The 24,286-nt window shown below is 47.7% G+C and overlaps 1 protein-coding gene across 5 annotated transcripts in view; it reads left to right on the forward strand.

The window, feature by feature from the left end:
• CDHR5 (cadherin related family member 5) overlaps positions 1–24,286 on the forward strand; it is a 317,423-nt gene that overhangs the window by 288,656 nt on the left and 4,481 nt on the right. For all 5 annotated transcript variants that reach the window (XM_069624043.1, XM_069624044.1, XM_069624045.1 and 2 more), the window contains one exon: positions 21,614–21,780. In XM_069624043.1, coding sequence (XP_069480144.1) covers positions 21,614–21,780 — 167 coding nt within the window. The remainder of the gene's footprint in view (positions 1–21,613; positions 21,781–24,286) is intronic.

Here is a 24,286-nt window from a genome sequence, read left to right on the forward strand (position 1 = left end):
AGAACCAGACAGCGCAAACTCACGAGGCAGGAACACCACAGAAAGGGACGGAGCAGGCCTAGGGACCTGGGGGGCAGGAAGCAGGTACAACTTTAGGGACATTGACCTCAGCACGAAGACTAACACAGTCTTGACATCGAGGAGACTGAGTTTCGCAAACGATTTGTGTAGTAATATGGACACAGGGTCTGACAATGAGGACAGGTACAGTGGGGACGAGAGGGGGAAGCAGTTTGCATTCCAGTCAAGCGGGTGTAATGGGAGGTTAGGGTGCACACAGGGGGAGAACGAGGGGGCAGCTCGGAGGAGCAGGCACAGCAGGCGAATGACTTGCACACCCTGCATGACAACACTACATACATCGATAGGCCTAGAGACCTCAAAGGGCAAAGGAAAGGGGAGACAGCAATGGCTTGTCCAAGGGGACAGTTAAAAAAGAGATATGACGACAGCACCAGAGTACCCATACTAGAGCCAATAGATGTATGTGCAGACATTGAGAGCAAGCAAGAGGACCATAAGTCAGGCTGACCAGAAGGAGGCATGAGGGGGAGGCAGGGTTCACACAGGTGCCCTTATTAGAGAGAGAAGGGGTACAACCTCAGTATGTACCATGGAAGCATACAGACAAAGTGAATGTGAAGTGTAGGCTACCATCATTGAGTGCAGGGGCTGGAAAGTGGATCTTTGAGATGAAGAAAATGACATCGGGACATAGGTCAGCTGTGAGATATGTAAATGGACTATTAGTATCGATCTTAGGAGATGCAGTTGATGACATATGGAAGAGGGCAAGGTACCCGGGGTGATGACACAAAACACAGCACACAACGGCTCGCCGTTTGCAAACTGCAGGGCAGCATTATGGCAAGCATTGAGGACACAATGGAAAAGTCCAAAAAGACTGTATTTAAAATCCCGAACGGCCGAAAAGTTTGACTAAATCCCCATTCAGTGGCAAGGGCTGCGGGGGTGTCCCCCGAACCTTGTTCACTATACTGTGGCCCCCGCAGCCATTCCTGTAAAAAGTAAAAACAAAAAAAAGGAAAGGACCCTGCAGTGCCGGTTCCCGATCATAGAAGTGAAAGGGAACAGGCACCGCAAGGACACAGCGAGTCGGCTGTACACAGCGAAGTGTGCTGCTGCAATTTAAGTAGGGGTGTGGGGGCAAGGGCAAAGTCTGAAATGTTCAGGGGAGAGAAGAGCGAAAGTTATTTTCTGAACAATTATTTTCGGTCTTTTCTCCCTCGAACATTTCAGCCACGGTCTTCCAACCCAAATCCAGGACACAATACCCAGAAACATCAGACATTGGGGCGATTTCGTCTCAGAAAATGAGGGAAGATGAAGACCCTGTGCAGTACATTCAGGAGATTTAAGAGCTTTGATGCCTTGAAACTCGAGAGCCATGGGACAAAACAGAAAAATGGTACGGATGGAAGCAAAAGGGTGGGCCAAATTTCAACTCACAATGTCTCATGGCAGGAGAAGATTTAGAAAAAGGCAGAGGACATGAAGATAGATGAAGCAAAATGAGTACAGAGAAAACTATTGAAGTACGCAATCGAAAGGGGCAGTTTTAAAAAGCCTGACCCCACAGGAAAAACAGCCGCAGCAGCAGCCACAACCACAGCAGTTTGCACAGGCCGTGGGGGGAGTGTTCATGGGGCGGGGTGGTCCCCAGCAAGGGTTCCGATGAAGGGGGGGCCAACAGAGAGGGAATGGCTTCAGACCACAGATGCATCACAACCAAGGGGGGTTTCGAGGATATGGGCAACAGGTGCAGCAGAACCCAGTGGATTTATCAGGGGGTTTCTAAGGGCAAGGGAGGGAGCCCCCACAGTGTTGGACATGTGGGCAGTTAGGACACATTTTGAGAGTGTGTAGGTACAGGGGGATGCAACAAAACTGGGGGATGCAGGGCCAGCACTGGACTGGACCAACAACAACAAGGACAGATGCAGTGCACACATCACCAGATGCCACAAGCACAAATGCAGGTACCGCAGATGCCAGCACCAGCACCGCAGTATTTACAAGCACCACAGATTCGAGGGAATACACAGAAACTAGCACAGATACAGAGCAAGGACGCAGCAGCACACGTGGACTCAATGGCGACAGTTCCCGTCAGACAACTGGGAGTAGACACCATGGTGGGTACAAACCCTTCAAAGGGAATGGGATGTCCCTATACCCTCAATAGGACAGCCACAGATGAACTTGATGTGTTCCATCCTGTCGATCACACCCAACCCTGTGGAGGAACCTTGCATATGGGTGGTGATGGGTGACACAACTTTTTCCTTTCTCATTGACACAGGGGCGACTAGGTCCTGCATTAGGGAATGGGCATTTACATTGTCAGGCGATGCCATGAACACTCAAGGATTCTCTGGGGGCTCGGGAAGTGGTTCCTTTCACAGAAGATATCTCACTTTCTATAGGAGCTCACGATCTATATCTGCCTTTACTTTACTCTCAACATTATTACATGTTATGTTCATGTACATTTATTTAAAAAAAGAAACAGTTCCAGAATGGTTTTGTTTTAAACTAAAAGTCTAGGAAGCAGTTGAAATGTTCACCTTCGGTGCACTGCACTGAACCTTCACTTAAACAGCAGATGCATTTGTTTGGGGGTTTGTATTGTGTGTGGGAGGGGGCATGGCAATGGGGTTTGTGGGGAGCGGGGCAGGCAAGTAGGGAACATAGTCCCACTACTTCTTTTCATGCACTTAGACTACTGAAGGGAATATAGGGTGCTCCACACCAGGAATACACATGCTCAATGTAAGACAGATTGTCCAAGCCTACTGTGGACACATGATACAGAGGGGGTGCCAGTGGACGCAGAAATGTTCCAGTATGGAACCGGCATTGCCATTGCATGGCTTCCAGGAATTGCAGGGAAGATGTGGCAAGTTCCAAACGAGTACCTATTCAGGCCTGAGCTCCCAGTGGACGAAGAACAGGGAACCATAGTGACAATAGAAATAGAGGCAGTGGTTGTGAGAGAGGATTGGATAGCAGTACATGGGATGGATGACACAGGACAGGCATGGAGAGCAGTGATCGCATTGGCAGAAGGGTGCAGGATGACCACAGTGACAGATGAAGAACTATTCAGGGACGAGAGACTAGAAACAGAGATGGTGTTTGAAATGAGTGTGACTTACTGGTACCACAGAGAATGGCAATGGTGCTGGAGGCGCTACCCCCATTCTGGGATGAGTATATGGCCAAGGTACCCAGCACCCTATGAACCACACGTCCTTATGACGTGAGTCACATAAAGAGCATAGTGGGAGATAAAATCAATTTGAAGCCAGGAGCAATTTTACCGAGAGTGACGCAGTAACCCCTAACTAAAAACGCAGATGAGGGCATCTATGAAACAATAACATCCCTGATTGAGAGAGGCATTCTTGTACCATAAGAGTCCCCATTCATTACTGCAGTGTATCCAGTGAGGAAAGCGAAAGAGGGCTCATGGCACTTCATTCAGGATTTAAGACCTCTTAACGACATTGTAGAAGCAGAATATCCTTTAGTTGCAAACCCAGCGAAAATTTTGTGCAGCATTCCGGCAGAAGCTTCCTGCTTCAGTCATTGGGCCTCTTTCCGAGTACGGCGCTAACCAATGGCGCTATTAACGCCTTGGTTGACGCCGTACCCGGACCGGCAGCGCCTTGGTGGATGGCGGAATTACCGCCCCATTCCAAGGTTGGCGGGGCGGTAATTCCCCATTCACCAAGGCTCTTCCCCATTCCCAAATGAGCCCCCATAGGGCTCAATGGGAATGGGGAAGATGCAAATAACGGTGACCGTTCATTACGGTCACCGTTATTGGCTTGGAGGCCCCTTTGCGCCCTTGACTTTAACACCTGCTCAAAGCAGGCGTTAAGGGCGAGGGCGCAAAGGGAACTCGGAGTATGGCGGTAAGGGATCACCGCCACCGGTCTCGTTATCGGTGGCCGCTATCCCTTACCGCCATACTCGGAATGAGGCCCATTGACTTGAAGAATGCATTCTTCTCAGTACCACTACACCCAGACTCACAAGACTTAACCAGCTTTATGTATAGAAACTGGAAGTGGAAACATACTTGTCTCCCACAAGGGTACTGTGAGTCACCATCTATCTTTAACAGAGTGATACAGATGGAGTTAAGCAACATACAGATGGAGAGCACAGTCTTACAGTTCGTAGATGGCATTTTGATTTGCAACACAACAGAAGATCAGTGTAGGAAGAACTCAGTACATATGCTGACTATGCTAGCTAACAAGGGATACAAGGTGGACAAAGCCAAGTTACTGTACTGTCAGAAAGAGGTGCTATACATTGGACAGACAATATCCCAAAATGGCTGACAGATCACCACAGAGAGAGCAGAGACATTACACAAGACACCTAAGCCCACGACAGTGAGAGAAATGCAACAATCATTAGGGTTATGCAACTACTGCAGAGCATGCATCTTTGACTACCGCACATACACAAGGCCACTACTGGGCATCCTGAAAAAAGCACATAAGGAAACAAGACAGTGACATGGACCACTAAGATGACTGAGGCATTTGAGGGAATGAAGGAAGCAATACGCACAGCAGCAGTGCTAGGGATCCTAGACTACAAAAAGGAATTTTTCCTATTCTCTCACACTGATGGTGTAGTGATGAAAGCAAGACAAGCATGGAACACAAGCCAATAGCTTACTACAGTGGGAAACTCTATCCAGTAATGAGAGGACACTATCAATGTGAACAAGCATTGGCAGCTGCCGCATTTTCAGTGGAGGAGTCAGTAGCAATAACCATGGGGTGCACCACCACTCTTTACGTGGAGCAGGCCCTCTTTGCGATACTGCAGAAGCCAAAGAGCACAGCACTCTGACTACACAGCGAGCATCATGGTATGAGGTGATACTATCGAATGTAGGATTAAAGATAGTAAGATGCAGAATTGTCAACCCAGCAATATTTCTAGCAGATGTCCTACAGGTAGGAGACTATGCACACGACTGTACTGCAAACATAGAGATGTTCAGTGACACTCGCAAGGTACAGGAGGATTCACTTGAGGGGGGAGACATGCTCTACATTGACAGGTCTTCAACAATTGATCAGGCAGATGGGATTAGGCATACTGGGACTGCAGTAGTGAGACTGATGAAGACGGGACAAGTGAAGTAGTAGCCAGTGCGCGACTGCCATCCCATTACTCAGCACAAGCAGCAGAACTAGTGGCCCTAATACTAGGACTGGAACACAGCGTAGAGAAGGAAGTGACAATATATTCTGACTCTGCCTATGTGACGTCCACAGTACACTCTGGACTGTCATGGTGGCTCAGGAGAGGGTTCAGAAGGGCAGACGGGACTCCAGTACAATATGCACTTTTACTAAGCAGATTGACTGAAGTAATTGCTTATCCAAGACAGGTAGCAACAGTGAAGTGCCAAGCACACACTAAAGGGGAAGATTCCATCTCAAGGGGAAACAAAGCAGCAGACTTTGAGGCAAAATGCGCAGCATATTTTGGGGAGCCATGGGAACTAGGAGGTGCTCCAAATGCGCGACAGTGCAACAGAAATATGGTACTTAAGGAAGGGTAAAACGTACTGCCAGAAGCCCCGATCATGGAGTTGCAGGGAGCTGCAACTAGGGAAGAGGATGAATTGTGGACAAGGAGGGGATGCACAATGTCTCCGACAGATGCCCTATGGCGGCTGGATAATACAGGGAAGGTGGTGATGCCACTAGCGTTATTGACCACTGCATTGACACAATTGCACTATCCAGCACACACAGGGAAGGAGGTCATTGCTACACGCATTGAGGAAATATGGTTCTTTCCTAATTTGGCGGAACACGTGGCTGAATTTGTGAGCAATTGTTTGATTTGTCAGCAGTTTACAGCAGGGCATACTCTGAGAGTTGTGAGAGGAGCCATACCGAATCCAGTAGGGCCACACCATCATTTTCATATGGATTAATCAGACATGATCCAGGTTTGCCAAGGTTACCACTACATGATGATGGTTGTATGCCCATTCTTCAGGTGGATTGAGGCAGGCCCTTGTTTGCATGCAAATGCCCTCAGAGCGGCTAAGTTCCTGGTCAGGGAAGTGTTCCCAAGATGGGGCGTGTGTGAGGTCCTGTGGTCTGACAATGGGCCTCACTTCCCCAATAAAATGTTCCAGCACATCACAGCATTGTTGGGCATTCAACACAAGTTTGCCTGCGTGTACCACCTGCAAGCACATGGGGATTGTGAATGCCTGAATGGCCTCCTTAAGGAGTGCATAGCCAAGACGCAGCAGAGCACAAAAAGGTTGGCTGCACTGCTTACCACTCGCACAGTTTGCATTGCACAATAACTGTGGTTTCAACCACAATTTAACACCCCATGAGGTGGTGACGGGATGGCACATGCATCTCACCCTGGCTCATCCCACAAGAGCACTGAAGGATTGTGAGAATAGTGCTGATGTGTTAGGGCAAGAGATGCATGACTATGTTACTTCTTTGGTGGCTAGCGCTTCTTTTATCTCTCGCCAGATACAATGATACCAGGGAGGCCCAGAAGACAGCAAAAAGAGCAACCGTGACAGCACACCACAAGACTCATCAGGCGCTGGAATGCGCCAAGGTTCACGGGTCCACACGTCATGGAGAAAGTGGCCGAACGTACTGTCAAACTCGAAGGGAAGCCGGTCTAGAACCACTTGGCTGACGTCACGCCGTACAAAGCAGCGGTCTCATCCGGCAACAAAGTCACCTTGACTGACAGGGCCAGCGTTCAACACCTACGAGAGCTACAAGCACATTCTGAACTTACACGGCCAGGAGGAGGACATCCAATGGTCACACACTCGCGAGCAGCAGAAGTACAGACCGGACTCCTTTTGGACATAGATTAGGGAACACTGCCTGTTTGTTTTTTGTCTTTTCCGGACACAATCTATGTGAAAGCCGATGTAACTGTTGCTGTTTGTTCATATCCATGTTGCCCTCTGCCCATCACCCAGATAGTTTTCAAACCAATTTGTCCATGCTGTGAGGAGACCCAGCAGATTCTGAGCCCGATCCCCCGTTGTATACTATCTTGCCTTTATAGAGTACTTGACCCAAACATACCCACAGCTTGAGCATGGGGATCCTCCCGTCTTAGCCACACTGAGAGACCCAGCAGTAAGAAAAGTGTGGGAAGAAGTGTTTGCATTCGCCATTAGCGATTATTTGGTCCACAGGGCTTAAGAGTATTTACAAATACTAACAAAATACCACAATTCTTCACGCATTTCAGGCGGGCAACTATATCTTCAGGCTCCAAAGACCGAGCCGCTTAAGTGAAAATGAATGACATTTTAAAAAATTTGATGGTTCTTTTGGTCCTACTTATTCCTAGCAGTATTATTAAAGTTGTATTTTGGAAAATTACTTGCATTGCTAGTGCTACCGCTGTACCCTCTACTAACATTCCCCCAACCCGAGCAGGTAGAACAACCATGTCAGGTGGACAGGAGAACACTGCTGATGAGATAAGGAGAGGTAAGCGCAGTGTTGATAAAGACATGAAGGGGGTTGTATCTCACTGACACTGTTCGAGTGTCTAATAATATGTGGCACAAACACATGACCAAAGTAGGAAAGGAAACCACTGTGGAGAGCTGTTATGTCTGCTCCTTAATCTCATATGCAATGAGTGAGTACAGAACATTCATAGCAACTGAAAAACCAGCAGCAAGACCACAATGCCTAATGTATCTCTCAATGGTGACAACCCGAGGAAGATTTCAAGGGAAGACAGCAATGCTGAGATGGATGTCCTAAAGTTACATTCCCGTATGAAGAAGATAATTACTTAAAGACATTAGACATGATGAACAATTATTGGCAGCTAGATGAAGCTATACAGTACATAACTGATGGGCGTGGAAAAGAAGAAACAAAGACTATTACCCTGAAGGAACTACCATGTCCATGGACATGAGTGTAGAAGGCAGGAGGAGAGCCAGGTTGTGGGGAAAGACCACAGATACTAGTGTATGGCCAAGTGTACACAGAAGATGGATGAAAGGATAGAGTGGTGGGAAGCAAAGCACTGACACTAGCACAGTCGCCAGTGAACAAGGTACAGGAAGAAAACAGCAAGTGCCTGAAAGAACGGGAAACGAGTGCCAAGCTACTGACATGGGTGGAAAATGAAACTGGTTCAATGCCAATAATACCTATGAAGACACCAGCACTGTGCCACCAGAAGAATGGCGAAGTTGAAGTTGGCGAGAATGTTGTTACAGAAGCATTGAACAACATGCAGGTGAAGGAAGGAGCAGCAGTATTGATGGATCACTAATGGGCGTGCTTATTGAAGGCATACGCAAAGCTGCAACCCCACTGTTAGGAGTTTGCTCCCTGGTACACATCAACATGCCTTCATTGGTCCTGCCAAGGAAGCATGTGAAACTCGATGAGATACCGAAAATGGACAATAACAAAAGAAAGATGAGGTTGATCGAAGTGGCACCAACAGCCAAGGCAGAGAAGCCAGCTGATCTGAGCAGAGCAAAGAGAGTAGGAAATTACTTCTCAGAGGCATCAGAGACAGCACTAGATGAAATTCCAGCAGAAGACAGGCTGTTCAGCAGGATGCAAATGTTCTTTGCATCAATAATACGGTCTGTACAGATGTACACAAACGCGAAGTGGTTACAGATCACCCGGGAGCTGATGGTGACTATCAATTCCACAGTGAATGGGTTCAATGCAATAAAAGAAGAGCTCCGAGTGATAATGGTGGTGGCGCTCCAGAATAGATATGTTCTGGACCGCCTAACAGCGATGGAAGGAGGAGTTTGTGCAATGATAGGGAGATCCTGTTGCACATTCATTCCTCCCAATGATGAAGATAACGGAACACTATCAGATTCAGTGGTGCAACTGGTGCGGATGCATGCCAAAATGGAAGAAGAAGCAAGGGGGACAGGAAAGGAACAGAGCTGGATAGCGTACATTTGGTCATGGATGTCATCACGGCTGTCGGATGGACTAAAATTGATAATGGGAGCACTTGTGTTGGCAGCAACATCAATGTGTGGGATTAAAATCTGCATGACAAGGTGCAAGAAAACAGTGGAGGAAGCTATTGGGATGCAGGTCCTGATGGACTGAATATAGGAGGAGCAAAGGACAAGATTTTGGCGGAAAGGAACAAGATAAGAGAATGAATAGCGCAATGTGAACTGTTCCCACTTGGAGCAATAAAGTTGGACAACCCATTTGATGCAAAGTACTATGAACTGAAGTGGGTTTGGTGTAACCCGGAAGGAGTGTGCTGTTACATGAACTGGTCGTTTGATGATCACACAAACTACTATGGGCAACTCAGAGGAATAACAAAGATATGGCAGCCAAGAGCAAAAGGACTGTTGTATAAGGATGTGGTCGACAGGTTGACCAGAGGTGGAAACCTGCCACCACCCCCCTCCTACTGAATTCATGACAAGAAAGAAGGCCAGAAAACACTGCAATCACCCATTCTATTTTGGACGAATTCCCAATGGACCTATGATTGATAAATACATCGAGAGGTATACCCTCAGCCAGCCATACTGACCAAGGATATACAGATCTATCCATGTGTGGATGAAGAGCCACAGGCCATGATCAGAGACACCTGCATGGGCAGCTTGTCCATGCAGGTGTCTCTGAAACACCAAGAAGCTATGTTGTAGAGACACCACGACATAGCAGTGTTAGACATGAAGCACAGCTGTCATCCGCACATCAGGATACAAACTCTCACTGGAATACATGAAGGTCATGAGTGTACAGTTCATTGGTTAGTGGACAGATACATAGACATACTGTCATTGCTTTTATTATTTTTGCCATTAGCCAAACACAGCAAGGCAGAAATTGCAAGTAGCAAGAGATCCCGAGCAGAGCTTGCAGATGCTTACAAGCGAATATCCCTATGGAACTGCAGGAGAACCTTTGGGACCTGGCAGAGCCAATTGTGACTAGCCTACAGAAATGTAGTACAGCCTGGAGACTGTCGAAACTGCATTATAAGGTTTAGAAATATTGCAGCAGGACTCAGGCCTCTAAGCAAGAAACAAGCTGAGCTAATTCAGGCTGGACAGAGAGCAAGACGTGTGAGACAGGACCCACAACCAAGTTCAAGAGATACGGATGACATTCCAATCCCCAGAAGACAAAGGGACCAGCTGCAGGAAATACAAATAAATCCTCATAATTCAGAGCTGCACAGCTCAAATTTGTGGTCTCTGAACATGTGACGTGGCCAAAGCAGACAATGTACAGGAGAGCCAGTCCCAGGCTGCCAGACACAGACAACAAGTATGCAACAATATGTAACACGTGTTGTCCTGAAAAGGAGAGCACTCTCATAAGCAAAGGTGGCACACACAAGTTACAACACAGCCACATAATCCTTCTAATTACCTTGAAAAGGTGCACAGTAAGCTGAGAATCTTTGCGGGTCCCAGGCCTGGCGACGTCAGCTCTAGCCAATCACAGTTTAGTACCCATGGGCTGGGTAGAAATGGGCAAGAACCAATGGTAAGTCCACAACATTGCAACAGTGTTATAGTTAGTGACTTGGGGATTGAACAGGCCAGCCACCTGACATGCGAGGGCCAGTAGAATAACATCTATAATGTCCTATATAGGTAATAGAATACTCAATACCCAATCATTTGGCCCGATAGGTTTTCTGGAGAGGGGCCCAAGTTGTGACGATGTGCTGAAGCCATCTGGGAGTAAAGCCGGCCTGCGAGTCAATGAAGAGCGAGATGTGCATGAATATTTCTTGTTCATGTGCTGATCCCTGTTGGTTTTACCTGTAATAAACCACAGTTTGAACTTTCAGTTGACTGAGTCCTCTGTGTATCGTGGGGGATGTTGTTGGACCTTCCAAGTCCGCAGACTTCCAGTGTCCCTCTGGCATACCTGGGGGTCTGTCCCCAACACCATGAAGATAACTCTGTAAAGTGTAGAGACAAAATTCCTCTCTTTTAGCCAACAGTGTGTCTCTCATGTTGCTGTCATTTGTGTGGAGTTTGTCAATGATCCACCATTTTAAATCATCCTGACTGTGTCCATGTGTCAGAAAATGCTCCACTAACGGAGCTGTGGTTGTCTTGGTCTTGACTTTGGATCCATGTTCAATGATTCTGGTTTTAGCCTGTCTGCTGGTTTTTTACACATAGATCTTGAATTACTTATATAACATGCATGCTGTTACAATTGCTGTGAAATTTAAACATCCAGTCTATTCCATTGACATCAAAAGAGTTTTTTTTTAAATTGAAGACAAAGCAATTTCCACAGGGGTAATGTCCTGTGATCTTGGGTAAACCAAAACATTTTCATAGATTATAAATAGGTTAACTAGATTGTTGGTCCGCTTTAACCAAATGTTGCTTTGTGTTTCGCCCCCTTGAAAAAGCAAAAAGTGGCTGTTCCATGTCTGTAGCCATCACCTCTTTGTTTTTGCTATGTCACCCCGAGTGGGACGGGTATGCCCAGATGTGGGTCTCGTGCCTGCTGGGCCTAGAGACCCAAGCTACTCCTCACTGATGAGGCCCAACAAGACCGAAACATGTTTGGGGATGCTTGTGGTCTCGTGCAGAAGGGATGTGACCTAGCAGTTCGGGCTGGACTGCCCCTTTTGGGGTGGGGCTAGGCCTGATCTGCACATGGTCTTTCCCCTTCTGTAATGGCTTGGTAGGTGAAGAACGATGGTCTGGAGGGTTGCCCAGAGCAATGCCAGAGGTCAGGATTCATTCTAAACCTTCCAGCCATCACCTCTTTGTTTTTGCCATGTCTGCATTGTCCAGATGTGATATATATGCCAGTTTTATACATTTTTTTTATTTCATTGCTATGTCTGCAAAAGGTGGTCACACATAGAGTGTTGGAATTATTTTCTTGAGAACAGATTTGTCTAACAGATAAAGTTTTCTTATTTGGTACAGTTTCTGTGAATTCTTAGAAATTGACCGAAATTAATGTTTTGACTCAATGCTTTGGGATGGAAGCTGTTGTTGTGCAATATTGTGCTCCTATTTGTTGGTTTCTTGTATAAACTTAAAGTATGTTTATTTTCAATGGCTGTAAATGGTAAGATCAAGAAAGGGAATCTAGTTGTTGTTCCTTTCTATGTTAAAGCAACATTTGGATTGAGTTGGTTCATCCAGGTGTAGAATGAGTTAACATCAGCTTCCGTGCTATCCCAAACAATCAATATACCATCGATGAATATTTTGTACCACAGTATTGCCTTGGAGTGTCATTTACTCCCGAAAGGATGTGAAGCTCTTCAAACTTCGCCATATATAGAATGGCTAGATTGGGCGCAAAAGAAGCCCCCATTGCTGCCCCTTTTATTTGCAAGAAGTATTTATCTCTAAACCTGAGGAAATGTTTGCTCAGTGCTATTTCTAACAGGGCTAGGGTAAAGCTGGTAGGGAAATTGTGTGGGGTATGTCTGGCCTTCAAATAATCACTTCAAACTCTAATTGCCTCACCTTGGGGAATGTTCGAATACAGTGAGATCACATCCAAGGTGATGAGAAGATTATGTTCAGAATTGAATGGAAAACTCTCTATGTCGTTGATGACATCCCTGGTATCCGACAAAAATGTAGGCATCTCCTTATCCAGAGGTCTTAGAAAAAAGTAATTATGTATTTTCCTAAGGGGTCCAATATGGAGCCACATATTTATACAATGGATTTCCCAGGTGGATTGGTGAGATCCTTATGTATCTTGGGTAATATATAAAAGAGGGGTGTTTTTGGATTGGTAGGGTGAGAAATGCAAATTCCCTGGAAGAAAATAACCCTTCTTCCATGCCAGCATTGGTAATGGTGAGAATTCCTTGAGGATTTTGAGAACCACCTCATCATATTTAGATGCATTCATCACCACTTTTCCTCTCCCTTTATCCACACCTTTTAGAAAGATTTTAGTGTCCTCTTGCATTGATTTGTGTGTGGCATTTTGTTTTGCTTCCAAGGTTTTGGTTCCTCATATGATTCTCTGTTTTAATTATGGAATCAAGGCCTTTGAGAATGATTTTCGCAAAAGTCAATACTTCTTTGGAGACCATGTTGGATGTGGGAGCAAAGTTGAAAGGCAGATGAAAAGGGGTAAATCCGGTAGTCTGGCGCTGCTCGCTAACATCTTCAAAGACATTCTTTAATCTCACCTTTCTTTCAAATTCAGCTGTCATTTTGGTAAGTTCTTCCATTGGGACAAAAGAGAGTCCCAATTCCAAAACCTTGAGTTCATCCTGGGAAAGTTCTCTATCAAAAATATTAACGATCGAGGGGAGGCTATCTCCAAGGTCTCCGCCTACCAACAACGCCAAGTCCAGAAGGTCAGGGATGCAGAGACACGCGTCCTGGAGTGTGAGCGACAAACCCTCATACAGAACACCCAAGAAGCAAAGGAGGCGATGCTCACGGCGCAGGCCGCCCTCAGTAACCTGTCCCTAGACAATGCACGAAATGCTCACCAGTTAGTCCGAAGCCAAATATATGAAAGGGGCGACAAAGCTAATAAGACACTGGCCTGGTTGGAGAGACGCGTGCAGAGCAGGGGACACGTTAGGGCAATCAGATCTCCGGATGGGACACTACTGACGGAAGATTCAGATATCGTCGAGGCATTCGCCACCTACTACAAAAATCTTTACACCCCGCCCACGGGGAACCCATCAGTCGAACCCTCCCGATACCTCGACCACATCGAAATCCCGACACTCCTGCAGCACCAATCAGACCTCCTGAATGCGGATATTACTGACACTGAGGTGCAGGATGCACTGGCACAACTCCAGCCCGGGAAAACTCCGGGCCCCAATGGGTTCCCAACAGAAACGTGGAAGTGCCTTGGTAGCATGCTTCCCACCCACATGCACCGCATGTTTCTACGCAGCAGGGAACTAGGAGCACTTCCCCCAGACCTCAGGAAGGCATGCATAGTGGTCATACACAAGCCGGGGAAACCCCCGGAGGAATGTGCCTCCTATCGCCCGATATCCCTGATTAATGGCGAAGCGAAGGTCCTCGCCAAAACACTCGCCAACAGACTACTGCAAGTGATTGAGACCCTAATCCACCCGGACCAATGCGGTTTTATGCCCAATAAGTCGACTCGAATGAACTTGCGCAGGGTCCAATTGGCGCTATCCAGGGCAAAGGAGATACCAGCTCCACTCGCCCTCCTGGCGGTGGACTTCGAAAAGGCGTTTGACTCAGTGGGGTGGGATGCCTTGTGGGAGATCATGGCCAGGATGAACTTGGGGCAGACATTTATATCGTGGGTAAAACTGTTATATGCATCCCCGGAGGCCACGGTGAGGGTGAACGGCATGTCCTCCAAACCATTCCCCCTGGGTCGGGGCACGAGGCAGGGGTGCCCGCTGTCTCCACTCCTCTTCCTCCTGGCCATCGAGCCACTAGCGATTGAGCTTAGAGCTAACACCAACTGGAATGGTTTCGTCTGGCCGGGAGGGGGGGAAGACCGCCTTTCGCTTTATGCGGACGACCTGCTCATATACCTTAGTAACCCAAGTGTCTCGTGCCCGGTGGTCTCCCGCATACTCGGGGAATATCAGTCCTTTGCAGGCCTAAAGGTTAATGAGGCCAAAACCATCTTCTTCCCGATTCAGGGGGGTGAGCCTGCGATCCCGGAGACCTGCCCATATCACGTTTCTATCAGGGAATTCAAATACCTGGGTATACGGCTTGACCCGACGCTCGATGGGTTCCCCCGACTTAATATACAACCAGTAATAGAGCGGTTCATCAGAGACATCCCCCACTGGCAATCTCTCCCCCTGTCTCTAATGGGCCGGGCCGCACTATTCAAAATGATGACCCTCCCCAGACTGTTGTATGTCCTCCAGAACGCCCCGTTCCCCATCCCCCGGGAAACCTTCGCACTCATCGACAAGAATCTGCGCACATTGCTTTGGGGAGGGAAACAATCCAGGATTGCCCTTGACACGCTCCAGAGATCGGTGTGGGAGGGAGGCATCGGGTTACCTTGCATACGCACCTATTACTTGGCCATACAAATAGGAGTAGTGAATGACTGGATACATGCAGACCCCACACAGCCACACAACCGTATAGAGCTGGAGACCATGTCCCCACTAACACCGCTCCAAATCCTCTACGCCACCCGCGACCAACTCCCGGCGCTGCCCAAAATGTCCCATCATATCCGGAGAGCTTGGCGGGCCGCTCACAAGCTAATCGGCTGGGAAGGCCAGCCAACACTGTCGCAACCCATATGGCACAATGCGCTCCTCCCAGAACTGGTAAAAATGGGCCCCTTCGGTCACTGGCTGACCAAAGGAATACACACATTAGCACAAATTATACAAGAGGGCCGCCTCTTGAGCTTTGAGACCATGCGCGAACGATTCAACCTGGCTCCCATGGATCGGTTTCGGCATGCGCAATTGTCCCATGCAATCCGCGCCCAATTCCCCGACACGACGGTCCTACCCCCTTGCTCCCCCATCGAGACCAATATTCTCCCGCAGTACATCTCTTCTAGGGTCACTTCCAGCCTCTATCAGGCCCTTAGCTCATTCGGGACTCCACAACTCGACGGACTAAAGGCAAAGTGGGAAAGGGACCTGGGCCCCCTGGAACCTGAAGACTGGGTAGAAGCATTAATGTCCCCCAGAGAAATTGGGATAGAATCCAAGCTTAGGCTCATACAGTTGAGGATCCTACATCGATCATATCACTCGCGCACTGCAATGGCCAGATGGGGTGGAATAGAAGACGAGACATGTGTCCGATGCAAAACTGAACCCGCCACCTTCTACCATATGATATGGGACTGTCAGGTGATACAGGCCTTCTGGGTGGAATGCGTTAATACAATCTCAGCCGCTCTGGGGACACCAATTCCCAGGGACCCCAAGATGGTACTATTGGGCATTGGAGGGGAAGTAGACCTGTCCAAACATGAAAAAATGTTCTTGGCAACGGCGCTGGGGGCGAGCAAAAGGCTTATAGCGGCCAATTGGGGGTCGGACGAACCATTGAGCCTGAATCGATGGAGTAACGAGCTGGACCGAGGTGCTACCTTAGAGCGCCGAATCTATAATGCAAGGGGCTGCCCCCGTAAATTCGAGAAAATATGGGGCAAATGGCTAGATGCTCAATAAGCTCTGTGGGTGGGGGTGCACCGGTAGTGATGCTTGCCTTGTTTGCCTGCCTGGTCCTATTGTTGTCTTGTTGTCTTCTGGTCCTCGGCCCTACGGGCCCCGTTGATATGGACGATTGCCTTCAACTTGTATACTGCTGAGATTGCCTTCCACATGTATACTGCTGATTCATGTCTTATTCTTATATGTCTCTTATGTTTTGTTGTTTAAAATCAATAAACAGAGTTATTAAAAAAAAAAAATATTAACGATAGGAGATTTGCCCCCTATCTCCTGTATGCCCTTCTCCTGGTATCAAACGTTCTCAAAGGTTCCTGAGTCTCTATGTGAGGCAAGGCTTGTTGTGGTGGAGGCATCGGGTGATCTTCTCTCCCTCTCTGTCGGAATCTGCCTCTCCCTAAAAATGGACGCCTATGTCCTCTCCTTCTGTTCCTTCCTCCTCCCCATACTCTGAACCAGAAGAAGAGTCTGAAAAAGTCACCTGGTTTTTCTTTTGAGGACCGTGCCAACCTGAGTGGTCGAATTGCTGTCCTGTCCAATACATCTTGGTGCTTCTATATAACTTCTAGTTTGTCCTTTGCATTTTGTATCCTGTTGTCCTCCAGGACGGTGACCTCTGCCATGTCTAATTCCTCCTTAATTATATCACTGGCCATAATAGCCATGTTGATAGTTAGCAACATCGAGTCTCGGCTACATTTAGTGCCAATGTTGGAGAAGTTAAGTTTGCATTCCTCATCATCCCAGAATAAACATGGTTCTTTTCTAACTAGTAGTCTCGAGGTGATTATGTTTCCCCTGAGATATTCTTTCAGAAGGTGACTGTGCATTAGTACCCTCAAATGTTTCTTTTTTACTTTGATTAATGCAACATCATGATTTTAGATTTGTCCCTCCATTCTGCGTTAGTAATGTAAAAAAATGATGGACCACTGATGGCCGAAGCTATCTGGTCCTCTGTGAATGGCAAAGTGTCCATGATGGAAACAACAATATAACAAAGCACTCTGGTGTGTGTAAAACTGCAGTGTACTCCAGATTTTAAGTTAACATACTCAACCCAGCAGCTGTGCATTTAATATGAAACCAGCAGGTAGGTTTGCCTCATTAACAACCTGAGACACTAGGACTTGTAATCATGATAATAAAACAGAAGGTGTGTCTAAGGTTGGCGAAAAATACACAACAAATTATAAATCCAAAAATGTATTCTTTTTATCCATTATTGTGTGGTTCCCCAAACAATGGTTTCATACGTGCGCATACAAATGCATACAAACAATTATGGTCCCAAAGTACAAATTACAATTTTAAGTGCAAAGTGCTCCCCTTGACAACAAATGCTTAGCCATCCCAATCTCTGTCGTCCATGCTTAGGGTAAACATTGCATTTCTGTGAAGAGTAAGGGTATGGGCTCTTTCTCGAGCACTTGATGTCAGGTGCAAGGACTTTACCTATGCTTGTCTGTATGCCATGCTGACCAGTTCTGTGCCATAGAAGGCATAAGCTTGTGATCCAAAGCCACTGGGCAGCCTCCTGCCAGCACAGTCGCAAACTGTTCTCAGTGATTTCTGGAAATGGTCAAATTCCTTCAGCAGCCATGGGGAAAGTAAATCCCCATTTTAATTTGGGAGATACAAATGTCCTTTTTATTATACATCAACTAATTAGACACATACAGATCTCTTCAACAAACATACACCCTCAGTAAAAAAAACCAGAGATAAAACAATCACGTGCATGGTATTCACAATGGCACTGTCATGGGCCAGGATTCTCAACCTAATCTAATCCTTCTCGATCAGCACCTGCCATCTCTCAGTAACTTCCTCCCTTATCCTGCCATTTCTCCTTCTTCCTCCCTTCCAACCTCTTCACCACCACAGAAGGTAGTACCATGCCCCTGTACCCCTCCTCGGAAAATGTTCAAAGGTAGCAACCAGCTCCACTAGCTACCCTGAATGCTCATTCGGCTGTTAAACACCCCTCTGACATCTGTCTCCTTCTTGAAGACTTTGACCTTGACGTCCTCACCCTTTATGTGACGTGGTTCAATGCTAGCTCTGTAACTGCTCTTGACACTCTCCTTCCCGAGGGCTACAAGCTCCTTTCCAAACCCAGGCCCAACCGCTCTGCAGGTGGAGATGCCCTGATTTTCCCTGAGTGGGTCCCTGCTTCTATCATACCTACTCCTCTTTTGAATGCCTGGTCTGTAGGCTTGGTGTCTCTCCTAATCTCTCATTTATCCTCGCCACCATCTATAGGCCCCCTGGCCCAGTCTCCTTCTTCCTCTCTGAATGGGCTGACTATCTTGACCTCTACTTCTAAACGCCTCCTCCTCAGAGATTTCAATAACCACATTGACCCTCCTGAAGCAGCCACTTCACTCTTCCATGACTTTTGTGACTCCCTCTCCCTTACCATTCTTCCTTCTGGTCCGACCCACTCAGCAGGTTATACTTTGGATGCCTTCATCTCTGCTGACATCCCTATCTCTAAACCGCACACTACCCCCCTCTCCCGGTCTGCCCATTCTCTCCTCCCACTTGGGGCCCCTCAGTTTCTTTGCCGAGCCTCCTCGCGCACTGCCAGAGTCCTTCACTGTCGTTTCACAGGTGAATTGGATGTCAGTCGCTGCTTTTGCCACCACCTTCATCCCCCCTGTGACCTCGGCTATTGACTCTCCCACTGACTCAGTCCTTGCTAACCTTCACCTCTCCATCTCTAATACCCTTGACCTCCTTGCCCCTGTCATGAGGATCCGCCCGTAGCCTGCCTCCAAGCGTAATGGTTGGTATGAATCAGATCTAGCTTCTCTGAAGTGTAAGTGCAAAGTTGCTGAATGGAAGTGGCAGCCCTCGGGCACATACACTGACAAACTGGCCTGTCGTCTGCTCCAAAGGGAATGTTGTTTCTCCATCCGCTCCAAGAAGAGGGCCCACATTCAAGCCTGCATCTCTGGAGCCACAAACAACACGGACGAACTTTTCAAAATTTGCAAGAAACTCGCCAATCCAACTGCAATCCATACCTCTCCCCTTCCTCCCCAGGCTCTTAGCACTGCATTGTCCTCCTATTTCACATCTAAAACACAGGGCATTCTGTCCTCACTCTCCTCCACCCATATCTCTACTCTCCCTCCTGCCCTCTTGCCTCCCTTGGTCCCCCTCCTGCCCCCATACTCTTCTTCTTCTTGCCCATTGCACCCGATAAGGTCTCTAAAGTTGTCCGCTCTATGAAGGTCTCATCAAAATAGGTGGCCCCCCGCCCGCTCTTCCAGAACTATTAAGGACAATTTCTCCTCTCTCACCGGGCCCTAGCAGATTTCTGTAACCACTCATTTGCCACTGGTTCTTTCCCTCTATCCCTCAAGCACTCCTTTGTGCACCCTCTCCTAAAAAAGCTGTCTGCTGACCCTTCCTGCCTGGCTAACTATCACCCTATCTCTACTGCTCCCTTGCTGGGCAAACTCTGATCCATCACACCAAACTTGCTGGTTGTCTCCATGACCATCAGTCTGGATTTCAGGCATCCATAGGCACCAAAACTGCTCTCCTGAACACAGTGAAGACCTGCTTGCAAATTTTGCCTCCAACTCTCCTGTCATTCTCATTCTCCCCGATCTCTCCTCAGTCTTTGACATGGTCAACCATTCTATCTTCATAAAACGGCCCTCGCGATACCCCCAGTATCATGGACCGGGCACTGGATTGGCTGACTTTCTTCCTAACTAACTGTCCTTCCCGGGTGCAACTGGGCCCTTTCACTTCCACCACCACACTCTCTACCTGCAGCATTCCCCAGGGCTCTATCCTTTCGCCAAGGCTTTTCACCTTGCCCCTCTTGCCCACCTTATCTCCTCCTTCTCTCCTAATTTCCAGTGTAATGCTGATGATACACAGCTTTCGTTCAAGCTTCCCTCTATCACCTCCTCTTCCTCCTCTCTCATTACCAATCGTCTGACTGCTATTCAGGCATGGTGCGTGGCCAGTGATTTCTATCTTAATGCCAGTGAGACTGAGATCCTTCTCATTAGTTTCCCTCCAGCCCTCTGACAGCCCTCCTTGGGCCCTCTACCTTCACCATCCACTGAGGCCAAAAATCTTGAGGTCATCTTTGTCATCTTCGGCTCCTCTCTCTCCTTCACCCCTCACATCTTAAACTTTGCCAGGAAGGCCCACTTTCAGCTTCACCTCCTTAGAGGCATTCTCCCTTTCCTCACCTTCCCCCAGAAGCACAATGTCTGCAGACCTCTGGTCCTCCCAAGACTGGAGTACTGCAACAGCCCCTTCCACAAGATGCCTCTTTCATCCCTTTGTCCCCTTCAACTAATCCAGAATAGGGCTGCAAGACTTATCCTTGGCCTCACGCCCAGGGACCCTATCTCTCCAGCTCTACAATCTCTCCACTGGCTCCAGGCGGCCGCAAGGATCAAATTCAAGACCCTCTACATCATCCTCAAGGCTTCTCTGCGGCCTGGCACCCCGTTATCTCCAACCTTCTCTCCCTAAATACCTCCCCGCTAGAGTGCTTTGATCTTCTAGCTCTAACTCTCTGCTGATCAAACACTTCTCCAAGCAGAGAGTGGGGGGTAGATCTCTCTCTTGGGCTGGTACCTCACTTTGGAACAGCTTCCCTGCCCCTCTCAGACGTGAGCCGGACCACCTTAAGTTCTGGAAACTTCTCAACACATCTTTTCTCTACCTGTTTCCCTCCCTCCCCAGCTAATTTCCCCACTGCGCCTGGTCCTTCATGAGTCTTACACCAGCACCCACCCCCCCTCAGCACTGCCCTCTGGGCCTCCCGCCTGACTTCCGGGAGGCTGGCACCACCCCACCCCCCTTGGAAAATCTCTGGCCTAGCACTTAGCCAGCTGCCTGCTTCCTTGGCGCCCCCGACACTTCCCCTCCTGGGCTCCCACTAGCACTTGCCCATACATTGGTCCCTAACCCTCTACCTTCCCTCTCTCCTGCACTTCTCGCTGCACTTGCAGGTTCCGAATGTCACAAGGGCTAGTAGGGCCATTATTGTTTATTAATTGTTACTGTTATTCTTTATTTACTCCCCCTGTTTCCCTCCCGACGTTTTGTCTTGTGGCGCCTGGAAACACTATTGTTGTATAGGCGCCCTACAAATACCCAATAAATAATGAAATAAGATTCATTTTTACACAACCTTAGCCTACTTCAGCACACACAATTATTTTGCTTTTCTTTAGAGTGTAACATTGTCCGTGTCGAGTGATTAAAATATAAATTTTCTATGTTGTTATGCACAGATTTGGATGCTGTTTGGTACCTTGTCAAGTAGAACTGAGTATGGACTGGACCTCATGAACGAGTTCAATGTCTCCATTAATCTCTATGCGTCTACCCATTCCAGGAATCCCGGTCGTTGGTTCCCAGCTTGGCTACTCTGCTGCAGACATGGCTGCCGTAGGCGCTACACTGGGGGTCGTCCTGCTTATCTGCTTGGCTTTCCTTGGGTTCCTCATCCACAAGCAGTACGGACACAAGTTCAAAAGAAATTCTGAGACCGACGGGACCTTTGTAAGTGCAATTGTTTCTCATGAAGTTTAAGATCTGGGTAGGGCGGTGGACTGACTGGTTGCCAGCTAAAATGTATGGTAAGTAGCGCTCATTGCGAGCAGGTGTCCCATCTCTCAGTGTGTGATGCCAAGACATCTTGGTGTTCAGTCTCAGCACGTTGGTGGACAAGACTATAAGAATATTTCAAGATGGGCTTGGACATCTCAAAGCAGATAGAACTTGTGTTGAAACAGGTGACATATTAGCCACAACTCCTCCCTTTCAGACGACACCGACAAATTGCTCCCACCAGCACTCCCCTTCATCTCCTCTCTAAGATTACTCGTTCTCCGTCTTTCTCAATGTCATACACCGCTTTCACCCTCCTCAAAGTTAGAACACTCTTCTCAGTCCCATACGGTGGCTGGTCCCATGTGGTGGGGCCATGAATGTTGTTATTCATTCCTATAAATGTTGTAATTCACTGCATTTACAGTTATGAGTTAATCCCCAGTTCTAGTATAGTATAGTATATGTATAGTCAGTATATAGTGTTTACTTCTTCCCTCCCTTACTTGTTCTTCCCCCGGATTCTTCACTACCACTGCCAACTTCTCCACACATCATACCTTGCACAAGCGCAAGGATGTGACCTTACGGCAAATATGGCTTTTACTCCTTGGGGTGAGGCGATCGGGCATGGCCGGTAACGGGCCACCAGCCTGAGACCTGGTAGGCCTGAGCGAAGCGAGGGCCTCGGCTCGGGCTGTGGGCTGTTAGCAGCCATCTCCACACCCCAAGCCGTGGAGGTGAAAACCATTTGTTCCCCGGGATTTAACTGGGGTGCAAATGTTTATTTTTCCTCCTTTCTATCATTAGGTCAGCTCAGCGCAGAGTGAGTGAGTTCATCTGCCGAGGAAAAGAAAAGAAAGAGTAAAAAAATAGCCACTGCAATTAAAATGGGAACAGAAGTAGGTCCCCTTTAGGATGAAGGCATCCATAAATAAATTGAAAAAAATTGAAACAAGTGGCTGCCACCATTTGAAAAGGGATCTAGTCCCTTTTCTATTGTATGCTGCGGGTGCAGGTGGTGATTACAGAATCGTGCCCGGGAAAGACAGATTCTGATTGGATAATCTGTCTTTCCTGGGTGCAAATGAATCTTAGTTACTACCTCTTGACTAACTCATTTGGTCTTCAGTTCATCATTTTGGTCACTCCTTCCACCAAGATTTCAACCCTGCTGCAGAATGTATTGCCCATCTTTGCAGAGTCATGCCTTCCATCCCAGTGTTTCTGCAACATCGCCTATGAATGTTGTGGAAAGGATGTGACTTAGAGCTCGTGTTTCGGACTCTGGGTCTCCAGTTACTTCATTAGTTTCTGGCCAATGCAGGACCCTTAGGAGCGTGTAGTATCAAAGTCCGTGCTGTAATACTAGCGAGTCATAGTCACGGCTCTTCCTTGACCTTGCTCACTATTCATGTCTTCAACACCTCTGTTTGTCTGACAAGGCATAACCTTGGGACACAGTGCTGGCATGGACCCTACAGTCATATGTTTAATGATGACCTACAGATCTTTCATAAGACCCATTTCCTAACCATGAAGATAGGGCTTGCATGCCTAAAGTTTGCAAACTCCTTCATAGATCTCCTTTTGCAAACAGGGCTAACTAAGTCTGTCCTCCTTCAAGCCCCAGTCAAGTCTTCTGTCTTCAGCAATTGGTTGAACAGGGCTTCCATTGTTGCTGGCAGTTTCTCCTAAGCACCCTCACGCCCCAGCAAGCCGTTGACTTGGCCACTTTGCCAATCCCACCGTGATCTTCACATTTGATAGGTGGTGTTAATTCAAGCTCCCATGCATGCATGCTTCTGCCATTCACATGAGTGCTGTTACATAAGGGGTGCCTCGCTCTGGGGAATATGGTGCATGCCTTCCTCAAGTGAGTGATAAGCCGGAGTGTGATCACCGCAGGGAGCTCTCCTGTGTGCTCAGCTGTCTAAGGATGGCCTGGGTCACTGTTGAGGAAATATGTGTTGCCGAGTCCAAGTGTTTCTGATTTATAGTTGAGACCTATCAGGAAGTGAACAGCTGCACAGAGGGAGGGTGGGCGGCTCAGTCTGTGATTTCTTAAACAGAAGAGGAAAGAATACTTTGATATGATATGATAGGTTATTCATAACGGCCTTAATACCCAGAGGTTTCTAAGCGCGGACCCAGGGATCGAACCTGTGTTGCTCTGTGTCGTCTTGCTTCCAAGGCGAGCACGTTGCCACTGAGCCATCCTCCCGAGACTTTGATACAGGTGCTCAAGAGGTTTTATCATAGGTGCCTTTAACCACTTCTGCATAAGGAGGGTCTGTTCGGCAGAGAGGGGCGGTCAGGTGGGAGATGATATCTTTTACCACTATAAATTACTAAAGGATTTTGGATACAGCTGGCTGAACTGAGCAGCCCAAAAGTCCTGTTTTTTGTTTTCAGTGTCGTGTGCGTTGGTTTTGGGGTCAGGGCGTTGTCCCACCTT

This window comes from Ambystoma mexicanum, chromosome 11 (genome assembly GCF_040938575.1).
Source record: "Ambystoma mexicanum isolate Mex_15411 chromosome 11, UKY_AmexF1_1, whole genome shotgun sequence".
NCBI classification, from domain to species: Eukaryota; Metazoa; Chordata; class Amphibia; order Caudata; family Ambystomatidae; genus Ambystoma; species Ambystoma mexicanum.